A 21,002-nucleotide genomic window follows, 5' to 3' on the forward strand; every position below is an offset into this window, starting at 1 on the left:
CTCCCTCGGCAGCCCCGGCCCTCCCCGTCCCCCGCCATTTCGCACCGGGACGGGTAGCGAGGCGGAGCGGCCGCCGCGCTGGGGCGGCCCACAGAGGCAGGCAGGCAGGCACGGAGACGCCGGCGTCGCCCCGCGGCTCGGCGCAGCGCAGCGCCACGCAGGTAGCCGCCCTCCTCCCGCACCCCTAGCCCGCTCTCCCTCCCTCGTCCCCCGCTGAAGGGGAGGCGGCTGCCCGCAGCCGGGCGCCCCTCGCCTCGCCGCCCTTTACCGGGGGGAGCGGCCGGGCTGCCGGCTGCCCTTAGCCGGAGCCCTCGCCGGCGGTAGGGGGCGGTGGGACAGGTGGCCAACGCCCTCCGGGAGCCCGGCACCCTTGTGCTGAGTCAACACTTCCCTCCCTCGCCCCCTTTTCCCCTTCTTTTTACGTAATTTAAAGCCCGGACGCCGGGCCGGCACGGAAAGTTTGGCCGGTGCGGCCGCAGCCCCGGCCGGGCGCTGAGGGGAGCCGGGGTGGGGCGGGCGCAGGGCTGGGCCCCGGGAGGTGCGGGGCCGGGGGGGGGTGGGGGGCCGGTAAAGGGCCGCGACCCTGGGGCTCTTCCTCGGCCCGGGGGGCAGCCCCGGCCCCGAGGAAAGCCGGGCGGCCTCCCGGGAACTTGGGGAGAAGGCAGTGGGGATGGTCTTTCCTGGTCTTCCCTCTTCGCGGGGATTTGCCTGAATTTGTTAATTCCGGCCCCTTGCTTTTCAGCCTCTTCGCGGTCGGTGTATGCAGCTCCGCGCCGTGCTTCAGAGGTGTGATTCTGGCTGGGAAATCGCTTTTTTTCCCTCGTCCCTTTTTGTCCTGCCTTTCCGGGAGAGGATCGCTTTCCGGTGCTAGTAAAGGAACGCGGCGGTGAATGAAAACGCGCTGACAGCATCCTTGTTAGTTGGAGCCTGACTCTCTTCTGTTTAATGTTGGTTTCTTTGTCATCAGGTCTGCTAAAAAATGACAGAATATAAGCTTGTTGTCGTTGGAGCTGGTGGTGTAGGCAAGAGTGCCTTGACAATACAGCTAATTCAGAATCACTTTGTGGATGAATATGATCCTACAATAGAGGTAAACAACTTCGTCTTGTGCTTCTTGTGATGAGGGATTATCAGCGGTAATGGTGGTTGCTTGGGTTTGGATGCTTACCACAAAAAAAAAATATTATAGAAGAAAACTTTGTATTAAAAGGGCTCAAAAGTAAAGGTCCGCACCACGGCAGTGGGAGCAAATTGCTGTAATTCTTGGTCTGACTGTGGAACAACAGATACGGTTAAAACATTCACAGTTTTGATCGACTAAAATATGGCGTTAGTTGCCATGTTCTGTTGGACAGTTTGAATGCAAGTTTTTAGGATCTTGGTAAGAAAGTATTCCCCAAAGTCATTTGAAAATGCCTGCTAAAACTTTAGCTTTGCATCAGTCTTTTAACATCAAAAAGGAAAGTCATGTGTAAGGAGCAATTATACTTCTGAAATGCACATGTCAAGCTTTCTCAGCTCTTATCACTGTGATCTGTTTCACACGGTGAGCAATGTATTCTGGGATGCTATGCTGAATGAGGCAAAAATTTGGAACTTTTTTTTTTTTTTAACAGGTCAATGTGTGTTTCTGTGTGTCTAGAAAAAGGTGTAAAGTAGCTGCTACAGTGAATTCTTCGGAATACATGGCATAGGCCTTCAAAATCTGAAATTATATTTAAGCTTTAAAAGTTATGGTATTTTAAAGGTTTTTAATGAGCAGTCAAGCCTTGCATTATAAATATAAGAAAAATACTCGTGTTGTCTGAAATCTCCAGTGGATCATTGGATTTAATAACCTCAGACTGTATAAAAGGAGAAATGACACTATAATTTACCCAAGATTTTTATGTTCCCAGCATTGAAGCTCTTTAGCTTAACTTCATTTATATGTTTATACAATGGGGCGCTTCCAAGCTCACTTCAAGGAATCACAAGGGTTTAAATCTAGGCTTAAAATGGTGACTCGGAAAATGGCTATGTAGTCATTTTCAGGTGGACGTGAGTGAAAGGAGCCAGTGCTCTGAGATGGCAGGAGGCTGTCTTTAGTGAAGTACGGACCTGAGGTAATATTCCCCAAAGAGTGATGTGTTGGCTCAAGTTTGGGGTTATCTTAATATGCACATGTGTTTTGTCTGTCTGCTAAATGCCCAAGTAACCTCATGTATGCTTGTTGAAGATTTTGTGAAAAGGAGAGAGGAAGAACGACTAGCGCTAGGAAGGCAGCTCTTTCAATTATGAAGATGTGAAAGCTGAAAACAAAAACAATGACAACTCAAAACATGCTTAAAAAACAGGGTGCACACAACTCCTTGAGAGGAACAGGCAAAATGGGTTTTACTTTTGCTTGCAGAAGGAACTCGTTGGTGTTTGTAATACATGCTCATAATCATCTGGGTTTCCTAGGTTAGAGGTGTATTTAAACACCACGAAAAGTACTGTGGAGGTTCTGTATTAGAAAATGTTGTATAAGGACAGACCTGTGTAAACAGTTCAGGAACACAAAAACTTAAATATCAGTATCCCTAAATCACTTGAGGGATTTTTGCTAATCAACAAGCTGAGTATTTTGAGGCATGCCAGATAATTTTTAGTGTAAGACAATAAAATTAAAACACAGCCCTTGTAGAAAGGACATAAAATCTGAGAACAATGGTTCTTACTTAGTAATGGGCAGGATGACTGTAATGCTGTGGTCTGTAATCAATATCTTCTTCTGAAAGAAAGAAATGGTTAGCCTAATGGATGATACCTGCGTCAACAACCTGTTGCATGCAGTGGTGTTGGTCTTCTGTAACTCCTCCAGGTTGTCTGAGTGCTAGTTACCATTTTTGTCTTGTAAATCTTGAGACCTTGAAGGTGGAGACTGGATGTTCCTACTCACATGGTAAATCACCTGGTTTGCTTACAGCGCTGTAGAATAATCACATAGTTAAGCTTCTAGGGAAGAAATAGTTCTGTTGTAACGGGGGTAGTCTGTCATTGGGGTGACAAACGGGTTCCAGCGAATGGGCTTGTAATGGGGTTTAAATGCTTCAGTCCTCACCAGGGCAGAATCCCATTCTGTTCAGAAGGGTTGCGAGGTTGTGCTTCCTGTACAGGTGCAGTTGTGGTGGTAGGGGTTGATTAAAGAACAATAGCTATAGAGGCTGTCTTTTCATGCAGTGTAAAGAAACAAGGCTAAAGTTGTTTTGACAAGTAACTAATAAGGTGATTTGGTAGCGTCGCAACTATTATTTTTCACTTACTACTGTTCATTTTATTGCCATATGGCTGTTACCAAAATACTAACTTTTTCTTACAGGCAAATAATCAAGCTAAGTAAGTATTTTGGAGAAGACAGAGAAAAGAGCTTAGTGTTTGTTATATATAGCAGATTCTATACCTGTGTGGTTATTTAGTGGTTTTAAATCTTTCATGATTAACAAGGTGAAATTCAACACTTCTAAAATTCCTGCATTGCTAAGACAGTGCAGCTGAAGAGGAAAAAAAAAAACACAAAAACTGGTTACTTAACCACGGATGCATTCTGTAATATTGTTGCTCTTTTCAGTGGATTAGAATGAGTGAATCAACAACTGTCTTAGCTGCTTGGGAAGCTTCTAGTCTCATGAGCTGTTTGGGTATAAATATAGATCTTAGATTCTATAGATTTCTGTCTGACCAGATGATGAGGGGAGGAAAGAATTAAAACGAGTGCATGTTTGAGTGGCTACCGTTTCTCAGAAATGCATGCTTTATATGTTTATCGCAATTTCATATCACTTGAAATGGATGTCCAAACACATGTTTATAGCCAAGCAATTTCAAGTGTTTTTTTTCTGAGACTGTGTATGCGGTCTTGGAAATCTGGCCTAACACACAGAGCAGTTGGACTAGTGCCCTCTACCGGTCGAGGTTTGTTAAATCTTTAATTGCAATATCTTGTGTGATGACTTTTTTTAAAAATTTTTCAATAGTTATTTTCACTGCATCAGCATATTTAGTACTAACCTGTGGGTCATATTTTAAATGTCTTAGAGAAAGAACAGCCTTCCTAGTTGGCTGACAAAGGCTTTTTTTTTTTAATTGGATTAGCAAAATCCCTTGAGTGATTTAGAAATACTTATATTTAAGTCTGTGTGTTCTTAAATAACCTGCACACCTGTGAAACTTCCACCAACATTTAGTAATAGCTTAGTCTTAGTAGTTGTGATATTCTAATATTAAATCATTGGTATAGTGGATTCTTAAAACAAGTTATTCTCCAAGATAGGATTTATTAAGCAGTAGATTTTTTTCAGATAAATTCCATATGTAGTGCGTAGTTGAGACCTCCTATCATGTTTTGCTATCAGTGCTAGTTGTGAACAGATGGAATTATTGCTCCTTTCGCATAATTCGTGTGCTTTTTATGGCTTGAAAGGCCAATAACAGCAGGCTATATGATTAATTAAATTAAAACTTTTTGCTGTAGGTAGTGTCTGCATACTGGGAAAAATAGCAAATTCATATTTGGAGTCATGTACTACTTTGAGATTCATTTCTAGTTTGCATTTTGGTTTTACTTGATAGTCTTAAATTAGGTGTTTCTTTATTGCAGTATCTTCCAGTGTGCAGTGAAGCTACAGAGTTTTTTAAAATTCACAAGAAGGGGTCTTTCATTGGTAAAGGGGAGTCTGGCTGTGTTGGGTTCTGCTATTGCATTTTGAAGTAAGAGTATTACAAGTACCATAGTGGCGTAACTGGCGCTGAGTTTTTCAGTATGTACTACATTCATTTTTTGCTGGACTTGATAACTTTCACAGCACGGTAACATTTAAATTTTATCTGTGATACGTATAGGCTGGTGTTCACCGCAGTGATGTTGGGGTCTCAGTAACCTGAGCTATCAACATGGTGGTTCAGTTTTCTTCCCTACAAATGTGATTTAATGTTTGACTTCTTGGCAGGGAGGAAACCAAAAACTACTGAAAAAGCAAAATGTTTATTTTTTCAGTAACTTAGGAAATCTCAAACTTGAATCCTCTCTCCCGCATCCTTTGTCTTTTCTTTTCATCTCAGGTCTTTCTAGTTAGTGACAAACTTTTCCTTCCAGAATTGAGCAAAATGAATATCTTCTCAAGGCGTTCCTTGCTTTTGTACCTGTGCTGCGCTTTATGCTGGTGCATCTTTGCTACTGCTGCTAGCATGGCATACTAAAGCTAGCACTTATTGCAGGAAGAATTTTTTTAAAACTTATTTTCTCTGATGAAAGTTTCCTAAAGTTTTTGTTTAGAGCTCATTTGTGGTGTGTTTCTTTTCCTCTGAAGTGATAAGGTGCAAAGGAGTAATACAGGTTTTCCAAGAAACCCTTTTCGTATTTTTAAAGTAGCAGTCAAATTGTAAGGGGTGAAAATGAAATAGGCTTTTTAAACATGCCTAGTATAATGCAAGAAGTTCTACTAGTATGTCACTGAACTGTGATAAAGTTAATCATAGGACATGGGTGATGTCTTGTTGAATTTAAGTAAATTGGAATAGAGATGTGTAGGTTTTCTTATTCTTCTCCTTTAAGCATTGACATGGAACATTAACCTTATTTTAAAACTTAGTGGAGCTTGTTTATTTGTCTCATCTGCATCAATATTTAAACATTGCTTGTATTTTTCTGAAGTTACCTAGATTCACTCGAACACTGAGTTTGCGCTTTTGTGAAATAAATTTCCAAAATCATGTTGGAGTTTTAACTTTTACCTTAAAGGGTAAGTGGTCAATATTGTTCTATCTGATATTGCTGAATGATAGCCAGGCTAAAGATAAATAGGAGATTAGAGAGTTTGTTTACTTCAAGATTTTGATCCTATACAACTGCTTGTTTTTAGGATGAGCAACAAGAAAGAACAGAAACTTATTAAAAAAAAACAACACACCAAATTGACAAAGTGCATAGAAATAGATGTATAGTGCCTTAAAATGCATACAAAGGAAGCAAGATCACTTTGAATTCATCTTCAAGTTTGTTAGAATTGCAATTTTAACTTGCTACTCAGTAGCTTAGGCTCACTTTTGCAGAATTTTAAAAAGATCCTGTTTATATAATAAGAACAGAAGCAATATTGTGTTAAGCTCTACCTAAAGGATTGGAAAAGTAATGCCATGATTTCGTCTTGACACCTTTTATGTGTTACAAGTACTGTTTACTGAGAATAATTCATGGCACTACTCAATGAAATTGTTAAAGCTTATTGGCATGGTTTTATTTAGAATATATAGGTACTTACAGCAAATTCAGATTTGTATGGAAAAGTAATGTTCATGTTCTTGTTATTGCTAAAACTATGTACTCAACAGAAACCTAGCACCAAAAGGCCCATAAATATGCATTAACATTTAGCTGTTTGAGGCTTTGTACAGATTTCAGCTACTTGAATCAGTGACCTAAAAACTTTGAATTGATAGAGTTGAAATAATTTGTTCCAACATTTGTTCTCTTAACCCATCAGGGCTTTTATCCGACTTTGTGCTTTGTGTTGGTCTGCCTTGGTTGAAAAGCTTGAACTTCAGTTATATCTAGTAAACTTGGATAATTTAATAACTACTATTGTATGTGCCTGCTTTAGGAGTACAAAACAGATTTTCTGTCCCAAATACTGGAGGCTTTTTATATATCATTTCTTTTTCAGAGGCATACGTTCTTGGAATAGTTCTCTTGTGAACCCTTTCAATTTTCTTGTACATTGTGGCATAGTGCTTTCATAAACATCCATAGAATGAAGTCAAATTTTACTCTTTATTTGTTGGTAAATTGAGTAAACTTAAACTTTTTAAAATCATTGTTACAGGTTTCTTCGATTCTTATATTAACAAAGGGAGAGGCTTCTGATCTGGATCCAATTTGTACTTTGTGTCCCTTTGTGCAGAGTAAGAACTGTCCTCTGTATGTGTACACATACACACACATGCAGGGTTGCTTGCTGAAGATGCAGAATACAGATCAGAACATGTCCTCTAAGTGCTCTTTCCATCTCTGGATTACTGTATTAGTATAAATACGGGCTACCAATGTTTTTATGCTGTCATTTGCACATCTTTAAATTTGGATTTTAACTCTTGAGTGTTTTCAGTTATGCTCAAATACTAGTAAGCAATTTTAGATTTTTTTGAGCTATGGGTGCTCAAAATCTTGCTTGTTTGTATTTAACCAAGGCTTATGTTTTTTCTCTTCTTTAGGATTCCTACAGGAAGCAAGTAGTAATCGATGGGGAAACCTGTCTCTTGGATATTCTTGATACAGCAGGTCAAGAAGAATATAGTGCAATGAGGGACCAATACATGAGAACAGGAGAAGGTTTCCTGTGTGTATTTGCTATAAACAATACAAAATCTTTTGAAGATATTCACCATTATAGGTGTGTATATAAAAAGATAATTGACTAACTCTTGTATTAGGTGGATAGGATGTTTGTTCTTACGCTGCATAACGATTGATCTCTTGTGAAACAGCACTTAAAGGGAAATATGCAAATTAGCAACACTTCAATTTATGTATGCATTTGTAGGTCTGTAATTTTGGGTAATCTGAAAGTCTGCTGCTTCATTTGGAAGTTAGGCAGACAACATATCTAAAAGCTCTTCTGTTACAAATTAATGTGACTTAATGTTTCTGCCTCAGTGGATATTATTTATTATAGTGAAAAAATATCTAAAGGTAAACTGCTCATTCCATAAATAAAATCGTGTGTTAAGGTGGGAAAACTTACACAGTTGAAACTTATAGGCGATAATATAAATTGTTAGCCTTTGTTCTTTGGGGGGAAGGGAAGAAAAATACCTGTGCAGTGTTGCTAGAGTAAGATGTGAGCTCTAACACCTTTAGAAAGAGAGAGAGAGACTTATGAAATCTGAGTTCCAGGGTGATGGCTGACTTAGATAAAATTTCAACTCTGCTTTCTTGACATCAGCTACAGTAAAATGGAAACAGAAGCCAGTCTCTCCTGGTGATTACCATACCAAGCCACTTGTAATTTAGTAGGTTAATGTTATACTGAATTTTAATTAATATTTAATTAATAATATTTAACATTACTGAATTCTGCTTACCTTCTGTTAGAAGGCAATGCAAATCCCACTAAAGATCACTGAGTTTAGCAGCTTCACTTTAAGGTTAATCCCAAACAAATAATGTTAAGCTGTTCCTGGTTAGGTATTTAAATGCTGACAAATCTACATAAGTAATAAGCATAAACTCAACATCTACTTACAAAAACATGCAACTTCAGCTTGTACCAGATAGAAGGTGCTGCTCTTCAATTAAGGTGGGATACAATGACAGTTCAAAGTAATCAAAGTCGGGAGCTGTAACTGTCCTGATCATAGAGCTTCACTTTCTCCTGTATGCTGGCAGTTCAGCTCATTTGACTGTCGTGTGTTGATTTGAGTAGCTGAACTGGTAGGTTCCTAGCCACAAAAATAGTTTACTGCTGGCTTATCTTTCTGGAGCAACTGTGTGATTAGGAGAGTACTGTGGGCTCTCTGCTTCAGACAGTTCCTTTTCTAAATTTAAATTGGGTTAGCCAGCTTTAGTGTAAATGTCATTACGTATAAAATGTTGTAACTAAAGAATGTATTGGTACCAGTGACTTAAAAAAAAAATGAAACACTTAAGAGTTCTCACAGCAGGGATGACAAATACAAAATGTCTCTTGGTTTCAGGAAAAAAAAAAACACTAAACTTCTCTTTCTCATCTAACCAGACTGTTACAAAGTCCTTACAGTGACTTCTAGTACCTAAAAGCGGGCTACAGGAAAGCTGGGGAGGGACTCTTTGTCAGGGTGTGTAGTGATAGGACAGGAAGTAATGGCTTTAAACTGAAAGAGGGTAGATTTAGATTAGATACAAGGAAGAAAGTCTTTACTCAGAGGGTAGCAAGGCACTGGCACAGGCTGCTCAGAGAAGCTGTGGACGCCCCATTCCTGGAGGTTTCAAGGCCAGGCTGGATGGGACTTTGGGCAACCTGGTCTGGTGGAAAGTGTCCCTGCCCATGGCAGGGGAGTTGGAACCAGATTGTCTGTAGGATCCCTTCCAACCCAAACCGTTACGTGATTCTACAAAAGGGCCTCCTATAGCTGTAGAAGAGGAAGGGAAGAAAGCAAGGTGTTGACATAAGGCAAAAAGGAGTGCAAAGGTTTTTATATTGTTTGTTTTTGTTTGTTTGTTTTTGTTTAGTTCCACAAAGACAGATTTGCAGACTTGTGTAAAAAGGCCTTCCCTGCTTATCTCAACACTGAGTCGGATGCTGGAGTTTCTTCCTTGCATTCACACACCTGTGGATGGCCTTACAGTCTGAAGCTGAGGGTTTATAAATAAATATGTGAAAACAGTGACAATGTTAATTAAAGAAAGGGCTTCTGGATTATTTGGGAGAGCAAAAGAAATGAAATGAGTGATCATTATTTGAGATTCCTGACCTGTATATCTAAATGGTATTGTAAAGGTGTTTTCTAGCTTGTGTTTGAAAAGACCTCCATACCAGATTTCTCTTTGTAGAGTACCAGACCAGTGGTCTTCAGACAAAGTTTAACCCCCCCCTTTCTAAAAGCAGGGTTTGTAATGATGACTTAACACAAAAACACAGTACAGACAACAGACATTGGGCTTTTGACAGCGTTTTATCTTGGCAAATGAGTTGGGTATTGAGTGCTGAGTATGAGAGATCGGTAGTAAGATTGATACCAGAGCTGCTTAGGCTTGTTCTGACATTAACTGTTGTGTTTTTTTTTTTTTTTTCTTTTGGGGGGGGGGGGGGGGGGGGGGCGGGCAGGGGGGGAATTCTTGTGTAATGACATCAGAAGCTGTGGCAGTTCAGCCTTATGAGCATTGTTGATGGATAAACTTATTGAAAAATGTCAGCCTTTTTAAAATAAGATAATATACTTGATGGTGATAGGATTGGTCAATTTACTTTTTGGCTTTTTTTATAGTGTATGTGTGGTAGATCAATATAAGTGATGACATTGGAATGCTTTATTTTCATTTTGTTTCAGTGGTTTTAAATCTACTGTGTAAACTATTAATATCTATTAAATAAAATCTCTTTTTCTTTAGGGAACAAATAAAAAGAGTTAAAGACTCTGAAGATGTCCCAATGGTGCTAGTAGGAAACAAATGTGATTTGCCTTCCAGAACAGTAGATACAAAACAAGCTCAGGATTTAGCAAGAAGTTACGGAATTCCTTTCATTGAAACATCAGCAAAAACAAGACAGGTAAAGCTCAAAACTTACCAGAAAAAAATATAGAACTCCCATCTTAATTATCATAAAGTTAATCATTCTGGGCATTGACAATTGCTTGGTCATATCAATGGATGTTTTTCTGCAGAGTAGAAATTCTTGTAGTGTCTTTTCTGTCATCTCACTGACAACCTGTAGTTGTTTATTAATGTGTGATTTGCTTCAGTTGCACAAACTTAAAGAATGAGACCCTCACTGTTATTGCACTCCACTGTCAGACAGTTGCAGAATTCTTAACGTAAGGCTAGAAGATGAGATGTTTCTGTGCTTAATTAGTAACCAAAATAATTTTTCTTTCAGGTATTGATTTAGCATTAGTGGAAAATACTTGATAAACCTATTTTATAGCTAAGCAATTGACCGTAAGTCATCTTTGAAATTACAGGTCATTTAGATTAGATGTTAGGGGTAAGTTCCTTGCTATTCTTCACTCAGAGGGTGGTGAGGCCCTGGCACAGGCTGCCCAGAGAAGCTGTGGATGCCCCATCCCTGCAGGTGTTCGAGGCCAGGCTGGATGGGGCTTTGGGCGGCCTGGTCTGGTGGGAGGTGTCCATGCCCATGGCAAGGGGGTTGGAGCCAGATGATCTTTAAAGGTCCCTTCCAAACCAAACCATAATGTGGTTCTACAGGATTAATAGCTGATGTAAACTTGTGCTCCTGACATTTTTAGAGCAAACACTTGTTTATTGTACTCCACTGCTATAGGTGGAAGAGGCAGCACTAGGGCCCTCTCAGTGTTCTGTCAGTCTTCTGGAACAAAGCTGCACATGGTGGTACATATCATGGTGGTATATTCAGAAGATAAGCTGGAAGTTATAGGTGAAACTGTTTCTGTGCTTGAGAAAGTATTCTTAAAAAAAAAAAAGTTGATTTTGATTTTTTTTGTAAGAGTAAAGGCTCTCAGTACAGAATTTTACCAGGCCTGAGCGGCCAAATAATTTGTACTCTCCGCATAATCAAAAGTGTTGCATGCAAGCTATGAATCGGGAAGTAGGCATAGCAGAAAAAGGCAAATAAGGGCAGAATGCTGCAATTCAAGTAATGCTGTGTAGCTGCTGAATACATTCAGCTGCATCATTTGGCAGAACTTCTTCATGGACAGTATGCAAGTTATTTTTGGATAAAAGAAGTGAATATTTCATTAGTGCAAATTTGCTACACCCACCCAAGTTTCTGACAAGTTGAAACCTGGGCTGATAAGTAAAACTTCACTGAGGAATCAAAGGGATTCTAACTTCTGGCAGTAAGAGAGCCTGTAAACCTCTGTCAGGTAGGATAAGGAAAACAGAACTACAGAACTTCAGTGGCTGACAATAAACGAGGCCATAAGTGTGTTCTGAAGAGCGTGGCATATAAGTGGTCTGAATAGAGTGTTTGGAAGCTCCTGCATTAGTGGCTGTCATTGAGATGCTAGGATAAAAAGAACTCTGAAATTACATTTGAGGTTTGAAATACAAATTCTATACTAACATGTAGATCTTAATTTGTTCTGCCTGCTGTATAAAGTGTCAGGCATTGTTTAGGAAATACTCCTACACAGTTTTAATGAAAGTGGGTGTATCTTCAAAGAAGGTTGGTTCCCTCACCCACAAACTGCAGATTACTCCTACAAGCAGCCCGCCATGCCTAGCCTAATACAAAACTGCATGCTCAAAAATCACCATACCTGTCCACTCTTCTAGTCTTCTTTTACCTGAAGTACTATCAGCTTTTTTTCTTTCATCCAGATTAAGTCTTTTAAGTGGTCTGCCAGAGGTTTGTACTTGTTTCAGAGGACAATAAATTTGTCTCATATGAACTGTTACTGCTACAATTTGTTTTCTGATCTGTGACTTCGTATTGTTAGTAGTGCCAACTGAAATATAATAGAAGTTTGCTCCTTTGCTGGGAGTTAAAACCAGAGGGGCTTTCTGGGGAAGTAAGGGAGGTAGAAATGCAAAGGAGTTGCCTGTCTACTCTGTTTTGATTGCCAAGACATATCTTTAAAAATAAAAGCATTTCGTGCGCAGGCAAAATCTTCCATCTGTTCCAACTAATTCAGTTGTTATTTAAGATCTTTAAAAAAAAATGATAGACTAGGTCAAAAATAAGAAACGGAATAACACTGAAATGAAGTGCAGAAATAAGTTGTTATGAAAGCTAGTGTATTTGGTTTTACTTGGTTCTGACTGGCAATGAAGATGTGGATTAGGGGGTATCCTTTAATGTGCCACTGTCCTACTAGTATTAGACTCAAAGGAAGAACAGGTATGTAGGAGTTACTGTGTGCTTTAGTTGTTGTTGAGAACATATACTTTTTGAAGTGTTTAATTAAGTTGACCTACATGACAAGGATGCTGTTTTTATGCTGTGATGTCTGGAGAGAACCTGTGTGTAAGTGGTGCAGTGTTTACAGACGTTTATTCCTATGTCTCTGGTAAGATGCACAAATAACTGATAATTTAGACAATTTGCTTGGACTGACTTGTAATTTTTTAGGGATTTGTTGTATCTGTTTAACAATATTGTTGTTTCACTCAAAGCTGCTGTTATGTGTATAGCTGTGCAACACTTCCCATTTTTAAAATCTTATTTGCAGTTATTTATAACTTCACTTCACAGTGCAGGCTGAGTTGTGTTTTTTTATTTTTTTTGTTTTTTGGTGAGTTTTTGTTTTGTGCCAGTTGTTTGTAAGGTAAAACTTTTCCAGAAAAATTCAGTCCTTCCCAAGGAGAAGTCCTCAGGAAAAAGAAAACGTTTTGATAATGTTGGAGCAGAACTTTGGCATCCAACATCTGTGCTGAATGACTCCAGGATGCTGAGGAAAACAGTTTCACTGTTTACCTGACAACATAAATAGAGGCAGCCAAAAAAGGGTACATGTGCACAGCAAGGGTGAAATTTCAGGTAGGACAGACAGCTGTAATTCTGGCATTTCTTAACTTTCGAGTGGTTAAATTCATAATTGCAATTCTGATTTTGTGCAGTATTTTATGTCAGTGTAGTGATGTATGTCTCATATCTTAACCTTCATAAGATAACACAACATTCAACTAAATAAATGCTACCACCCCAGTTAGTGAAAGTTACTTCTGCATGTGGCTGAGTTGCAGTAACAGTTTCCAAATAGTCCTTTGAAGCATTGTATTTATAGACAGCAAAAACAAAAAGAGCCTTAACCTCATGTAGCAGGAGCTAGTAGGTTTTTGCAGGTTTATATACCACCTGGTATTGGCTGAACTGACTTTGCATCTGCAAAGTTTTGTCAGGTGTACCTTTATGCAAGTGAGGATCATTCTTTTTGCCCATGTCCACAGGAATGCTTTTGTTTGTATAATAGTTGGTTTTAGGAGACTAACTCTTATAAAGTGTATAAAGGTGAACGGAACGCTTTTGAGATGTCAAGGTTAACCTTCATAAATCTCTTTTAAGCACTATTTATAGAAACAGAACAGGTGAAAATTCCTGATTATGCTTTGGTCCTTATTGAAATAGCCGAACATTCAATTTAAAATATGATTACTTGCAAAGAAAGATTATCTTCTAAGTCAAAAGCATTTAGGGCAACATTGTCCTAGAGGTCATGGGTTCTTCAGGCTGTTCACATCTAAACTGCTATTTACTTAACTTTTTAATATTTGCCAAAGGATATTTTTACTTCCATTTATGTCAGCTAAAAAAACTGGTTGATTATATTCCAGATGTGTGAGGCAGGCTCATTTAAGGAAAAAATACTGAGAGCTGTTAAAATAAAATGCTGTTAAAATGACTTCTTTTTAAAACTGGCACCTGGCTCTTTAAAAATGTCACCTTGTAATAATGAAATTAGCAAATGTCTTTCTTTGTATACAGTTTTCTTTCAGAATAATTTCTCTCAACAGAGTTCATAAGACTGTTCTTGATGGTGGCAGTAGTAGCAATTTCTTTTCTCACTCTCTCTCTCTCCCTCTCTCTGCATTGCTAAAGCAAATCACAGCTCCTGATGGTGATGGGGAATTTGGCAATAAACTTTGAGTGAAGAATTATCTAATTATTCATGTGAAAACTCCATAATCAAATTATGTATTTCTACTGCAAAACAGTAGATTTGCAAAAATGTTGATTCTTGTACAGCCTGTGCTTTGGCACATAGCAGCGGATCAATGTTTACTCTTTCCTCTTTTTAATGGAATAAGTTTCCATGCCTTCTAGGAAAACATGAAAGTATGAGCTTTACTTGTGGTTTTTTTTTTTTGCTGTTTTTAATGGCTCTTTTAAATTGTGCAAACTTTCAGACCTGAAATGTAAGACAACTTGGGAATTTGTCTAACATGCTAACAGGACATGTTTTGTATAACAGATACAATCCAAGAATTAGAATAAAATTCATTTAATATTTAAAACTTGTATGGCTGTAGGTCAGACATACCCTCAGATAGACAGCTGTGTGTTAAGAATGAGTCTGAAATATGAAAACTGATGGTACAGGTCAAGCAAAATAACCCAGTAACTGCAGCAGTAGATGTTAGCTATATTTGTTACGAGTTGTATAATACAAAGATGGGTTGGAGAGAGAATTTAAGGAAAAACTGCCAAATAGAAGCCTGGATTGTGTGTTTGGATAATCATAAGGTTTTGGGGCTTACATGGTTGTACTGTGTTCCTTGATCTTCAGTCTCTTCCACTGTTATTCCAAATATTGACCTTATAGTAAATTAACAATGCTTGATGTGACTGAGGAGACAGTGATGAGGCTGACAGGAAGGCAAATGAAAGATTTACTATCCCCTTTAAAAGCCGCAGCTAAACCTTAACACCAACTTGAAGCTGGCGCTGTACCTTTTCATCTTGTGTTTGCTAACACCATTCTTCAGTCCTCAGCATCTCTAAGTGATATAAACACATAGCTGCAGAAAGGTAAGGCGTGAGACCAGGGAGAGTGAAACACTGCCCTGGCATGCCTGAAGAGCTCCCCTTAACCAAAGGAAGATGTGAGCAGCAGAACATCACAGGCTGTTTGTACGTAGTGTTGTTATTGACCCTGGCGGGTGCTGAAGTAACCCAGAAAGAGCAGAGTGGGTGAGCCTTCTGTGTGGATGCGAACTAAGCCCTTAAACATGATCAGTAATGAACTTGTTGCTTTGTCTGCATGGAAGAATAACCTCTGTAATTACAATAAGTACTTACTTTGAAAGTTATTCTGAAATAGGTACACTTGAGATGCTTCTTAAAAAGCACTTTGCCGTGACTCAAATATTCACTCTCCTAAATCTGGAAGCATCGTGTTTGCTCTATAAGTAGCTTTAAAAACAATAATGAAATTTAGTATTCTTAGGGGAATTTATTTATTTGTAACCTGCTATGAAATTGCCTGATCTAGAATTTTTCTATACTTTGTTAGCTTGTTGCACAGATTTTTGCAAAGCAAGTACTTTAAGAACAGAAGAAACAAGCTTACTTTGCCAGCCCAAAGAGTAACAGGTTCTCACTTTGGCTAAGAAGTGAAAATAGTTGGCTAACTTTGTGCAAGTACTCCCTAGTTACCAATCTAATAGGGCTTTGTGCCTGCTAAATACATTCATGCCCACAAAAATGTGTGAAAAGATTCAGAAATACAAGTTCTATTATTTTCAGCACTGGAAGAAATGGAAGAAAATTGTTTTTATTCTGTTTTGTCCTAGTGCTACCTGGCACAGGAAAAGAACAGTCTTGTAGAATAGATTTCACGGTAATTGGTCAGCAATAAATTCTTTGGCATGTCTCAGTTCCTTGCATTAAAAAGTACTTATCAAGCAACAAATATGCAAGCCCAGCATTTTAAATATATTAATGAGGAGAAAAAAGTTTGCTTGACAAATTTGGGTACTGGGCTAAATCTTAAACTGTACCTTAAATGCAAGGCTGATCTTATGTAAGAAAGAAATTTTGTCAGCTAGGAAGGCAGGTCTTGTGGCTTATTCTGTGACATCTTTGAGAGTTTTATTCCATATTCCATTGTGCTGTTCTGATGGACAGGATCTTTGATATTTATCTCTGGACTCAATATGAACATGGCTTTTCTGTGGACCATTTGGAGATCCACATACGTTTCTCAAGTAAAGCTCATAATTTTGGTGTTTTTTCCTCTGCCATGGGTGTTCCAATATGTCAATTGATAATAAAGCAGTTTTTAAGGAGTTGTGTTTTACAATGCAGAGAGTGGAGGATGCTTTTTATACATTGGTGCGAGAGATTCGACAGTACAGAGTGAAAAAAATCAGCAAAGAAGAAAAGACTCCAGGGTGCGTGAAAATTAAAAAATGCCTTGTAATGTAACAGGGTAAGTCTTGTAATATAACAGGGTAAGTCTTGTAATATAACAGGGTAAGTTCTACAAATCACTTATCAAATAAAGCTGATTGCGAATATCTTGCAAATCATTTTATGATTAATTACATAATTTAAGATATAAAACCAATCAGATTGCAGTATAGTAGTCCTGAATAATATTCGTAGCAAACACATGGATTTGCTTTGTTTTAAAGGTTTTTGTTAAATAGAATAAGAGGAGGTCTTTCCTGCATATCAGGGTCTCCATCTGTAAAGTGCAGATTTAATTTTGTGTGTCAGGAAGTTGAGAGGAAAATATTTTAATATTTTCAGTTGCAGATACTACTGAAGTTGGACGTTGAGTGAACCTTCAGCTGATGAGCTGAGGGGAGAAGATAATATTTATAGGCCTTCTGAGGTGCAGAAAGAGGAATTCCTCACTTTTTTTTTTTCCTGAGTCTTTAAAAAGAAAAGGAGGGGAGGGGACAGGCAACAGTGAAGTACAACAGAAAAAAAAAAAAAACATCCAGAATTGTCGCAAATAATTTGTTAGTGATACTCTCCAAGTAAGAAGAATAGGAAGGAGGAGGAGAGAAGAATCTGATGTGGAAAAAGTGCTAGTCTCAATCACTTCCAGTGATGTCTGGATAAACCATCGAAATAGCTCCTTGCGTATATTACTAACCCATTAATTTTTTACCTCTTTCTGCAACAAATCAGAAAGTGGGTTGTTACTCCTTATATACTTTGCAAGCAGGAGGATGATATGGAGTTTCCTGTTGTTTAAAAGATAGCGTCTGTTTTTCAATAAGTGTTTTTCACACTTTAGAACACCTTGCAGAAAGGTTGTGGAATTCAAATTCCATCTTAAAAAGACTGTTGTACCTGTAGGAAGATTTAATTCGATAAGGGAATCGGATCCTCAGAAGGAGGAGGGAGAGATTTTATTATGTAACATTTTTTTTCTAGATCTTCTCAGGATTATTGTATCACTAAAAAGCTAAGAGTGAATGACTGCTCTAACATGCAACTTCAGATATTTGCTTAACAGAAGATGCTTTATGGTACTGTTTGTATCAAAGGCTTCCTTTTGAGGAAACTTGAAACTTCAGTTATGAAGCTCCCCACAGTCTTGCATCTAAATATCTTAATAAAATGCCATGGAAATACCTTGTTTTATTTTTGTAGTTAAAGCAACTTGGCAAGATTGCTTTTGATAAGTGAAATAAGAATTAAAATTGTCTAGGCCTCCTTCCTGTAGCCTTCTGAAAGCCAACTATGCTATTTTTTGCTGTCTTACTAATATAGCCACGATGTGAAGTGCCTTTGCTTCCATGTAAGATGTTTTAAGTGTTTCTATTAAACCCTTGCCTTCCACTTTGATAATGATTTGACCTTGTTCCTTGAGCTCCTCTTCCTATGGGAAGGTTTGTTCCTTTTCACTTAGTAAATAATTTCCCACTTGATCCCCATTACCAGAATTAGTCTAGTAAAGAAAGCATTCATTTGTAATCCTTGAAGTAAAATTTCTTTTGGTATACTAGATCTTGAATTTTCTGTTTTTCCTTTTCTTAGACTTCCTTGGGAGGAGAATAGGATGTGGGGAACTGTGGTTTTATTTGTTCTTCAGATTCTTTTTTTTTTTTTTAAATATAGCTGAGGGAACGTATGCTTTCTTTTTACCTGCTTCCTATTTTCTTTATGCCTGCTTCCAAAAGAAGTATGTCATCTTATTTTTTTCCCCAGATCAAGGGAAATCTCTTCTGTCAGCAATGGATATTGTTTCTTTTTTCCATGTCCTATTTCAAAAATAGTTTTGGATACAAGACTGTAGAACTTGCAGAGTGCCTGTTCAGGAGAAAAGACATTCATCTTCATATTCAAATGAATTCCTTTAAAAATCTTTAAGGTACTGATAGTCATTTCAGCAACTTCATATTCAGGAGGTTAAGCTGGAGGAAGCATACTCCAAAATTCTTGTGGTACAGCTGTAATTCAGTAGTGATTCTAGTGGCATAAGAAGTCTAGCATTTAAAACACTCTGGCTTGTATTACTTCCCATTCCATGACACATGTATTTTATTTCAGTCTGCTGTATAGTAGAAAAGCTAAGGAGAGCAGCACCTAATGATGCAAGTTTTTCAGCTGGTATTCAAAACTTCAGAAATATTCATTATAGCACACTTTGCAGTGATGCACAGTATTTATTTTCCTTTCTTGTCTGTGGGTAGCCAAATTTGATGGTTCAGAGTGTTTTGGCACCTCTAGGAATATTCAGTTATCTTGCCACTTACAAGGTGTCTTTTTAGTTACTTTAATTTTGTCAAAGTTTTGAGCAACCTTGTACTACCCAGATTATTATTAACTGCTGACACTTTCCAAGATTTTAATTCCTTTGGTTGTTACACAAAGCAGAAAGTACACAAAACCTTTTGCTCGTTTTTTCATTTCCAGCAAGCAAGAAGAAAATTCTGAAACTCAGTGTAAGATCCTCAAACGATTTCTCTCTTGAAAGCATTAAGAAGTTTTTACATAAAAAACATACTATAATGAAAAGCTACTCTATGGTATAAATTAAGCATCTAGACAAGCAATTCAGATTGAGCTGTGTTAGTAAAAATACTTGAATTATGAAAGTTCATTAACTTCTAGATTTTTGCTTAAAACTAATTTATTGATTTTTCCATGGAACTACAGAGACATACATGTTAACTTTCTCACAACTGTTGTGTGTGTATTGTAGTATTTATTAAATATATTTAAAAGACTCTTCCACCATTTTAAACTTTTGTAAAGATCTATTTGAGGCTGCAGTCCTTAAGGAATCCCAATTCCTTATGATTTTATGGTTTCTTATTGATAGATTCAGGTTACTTGCCAAGTCGCACACATGCCTGTAACCGCATAACCAGACATTCAGATTTCTGTGTGTCTACAGGATGATAGAACTGTGATGCCCCGAAGAGAAGCTGTAGCCAGGATCAGGTTGTTTCTGCAGGAACAGTGGGATTTTTTCTGTTCCTTTCATGTTTCTTAGCTGCACTTTGGAAAAACAAGAGTCAAGAGCAAGCTCTGTCCTGTATGCAGCAACTTACTCTCAGCCTCTGTTTTTCAGAGCCAATATACCTTTATTGTGGCTGTGTGGTATAGCTTGGAGCATATATTGTGTATTTTGAGTTTCTAATGCTAAGCCTGGATTTAAAGCACTCATTCATTCAGTACATCTTATGCTTCCTGAAAAGTTTGTGCACAATAACTCCATTGTTAGAGGGAGAAAAGTCAGCTGCATGCTGTCCCTTGCTACTGAAAAAAGTAACTGGGGAAGTTGACCACATTTGATTTTGTAGTATTAATGCCTTTAGGGAACTTCTGTAAACAGAGTTTCCACTTGTGTTCTAATTTCATTTTTAACATTTAATCCACAGACTGAAAGATCAGTTTATTTTGAATCCCTCAGTGCTAACACAAATATTCTAAATGCTTTGTATGTTATGTTTATTACCTAAATTTAAAAGGAATTTCTGTTTAAATACAGAAACAAGTATATATGTCATTAATAACTTTAAAAGCTTGCTCTACAAAGGTGTAAATGCAAGGATGAAAGTTGTTCTTCACAAGTATTTTGTAACATGCACTGTATTTAAAAGATCATCACCTCACTAGGTGAATAAGATTTCAACCTTAGTTGTGAAGCCATGTGATTAAAGGCCCACAATATTACTTTGTATGAGTTATTCTCTGTATTTACTTAAAATATAGTTTAAGGAAGGTAGACTGCTTACTTGAAGACTTAAATTGCAATTTCTGTTTAGTTTGTCTTAGAAGATGCCACTTAAAGCTAACAACTGTCCGTGTAATGAATGCTTTTCTAGCACAGTAAAAGTCTGAAGTGCTGAAGTAGTTTTGTAAGGAGATGTGAATAGTCCTGTAGATGAATATTGTGCAGAAGTTTTTCTTCTTGTTGTAAGAATGAAACTGTTCTCTATTGTGACTGATTCTTACTTTCCTCCTAGTTGGCTGTCTGAGATGAGAACTGTAGCAGATATGCTTTGAACCATCACTATTTGTAGATCATTTCCCTACATGAACATTGCCAAATGTACTTTGTGCATTAATGCTGAAGTTATAAGTAAAATACAGTAGCTGTCTATAAAATAATACCTAGCTTTTCTAACTCTGAAAAGACCTGACCTTTTCCAGAATTGTGGGTACTTTTACTAGGTATGGTACATCAATTTTATTTTGACAAATAACACTTTAAAACTTAGACCAACTTAATTGCAAGAGTATTTCATATGTCATGAGATCTTGCGGAGTGTACTATTAGTTTTGGTGGAAAGGCTACTAAAGACTTTGATCTAACATTAGTTATTTGTAAACATGTTTATAAACTTGACACATGAAAGCTTTTAATAAATTTGTTATACTGGAAGCATTGCTTTC

The 21,002-nt window shown here is 37.8% G+C and overlaps 1 protein-coding gene across 5 annotated transcripts in view; it reads left to right on the forward strand.

Annotated features, from left to right (window-relative positions):
- KRAS (KRAS proto-oncogene, GTPase) overlaps positions 1-21,002 on the forward strand; it is a 26,363-nt gene continuing 5,361 nt past the window's right edge. The window contains exons 1-6 of one of the 5 annotated variants that reach the window (XM_048052238.2): positions 1-161; positions 968-1,090; positions 7,231-7,409; positions 10,106-10,265; positions 16,446-16,561; position 16,613. In XM_048052238.2, coding sequence (XP_047908195.1) covers positions 980-1,090; positions 7,231-7,409; positions 10,106-10,265; positions 16,446-16,561; position 16,613 — 567 coding nt within the window. In that variant the 5' untranslated portion in view covers positions 1-161; positions 968-979. Of the gene's footprint in view, positions 162-742; positions 787-967; positions 1,091-7,230; positions 7,410-10,105; positions 10,266-16,445; positions 16,570-16,612; positions 16,614-21,002 lie in introns of all 5 variants that reach the window. The other 4 variants (XM_048052235.2, XM_048052234.2, XM_048052237.2 and 1 more) reach the window with 4 other exon arrangements.

Source organism: Anser cygnoides, chromosome 1 (assembly GCF_040182565.1).
Source record: "Anser cygnoides isolate HZ-2024a breed goose chromosome 1, Taihu_goose_T2T_genome, whole genome shotgun sequence".
Taxonomy (NCBI): domain Eukaryota; kingdom Metazoa; phylum Chordata; class Aves; order Anseriformes; family Anatidae; genus Anser; species Anser cygnoides.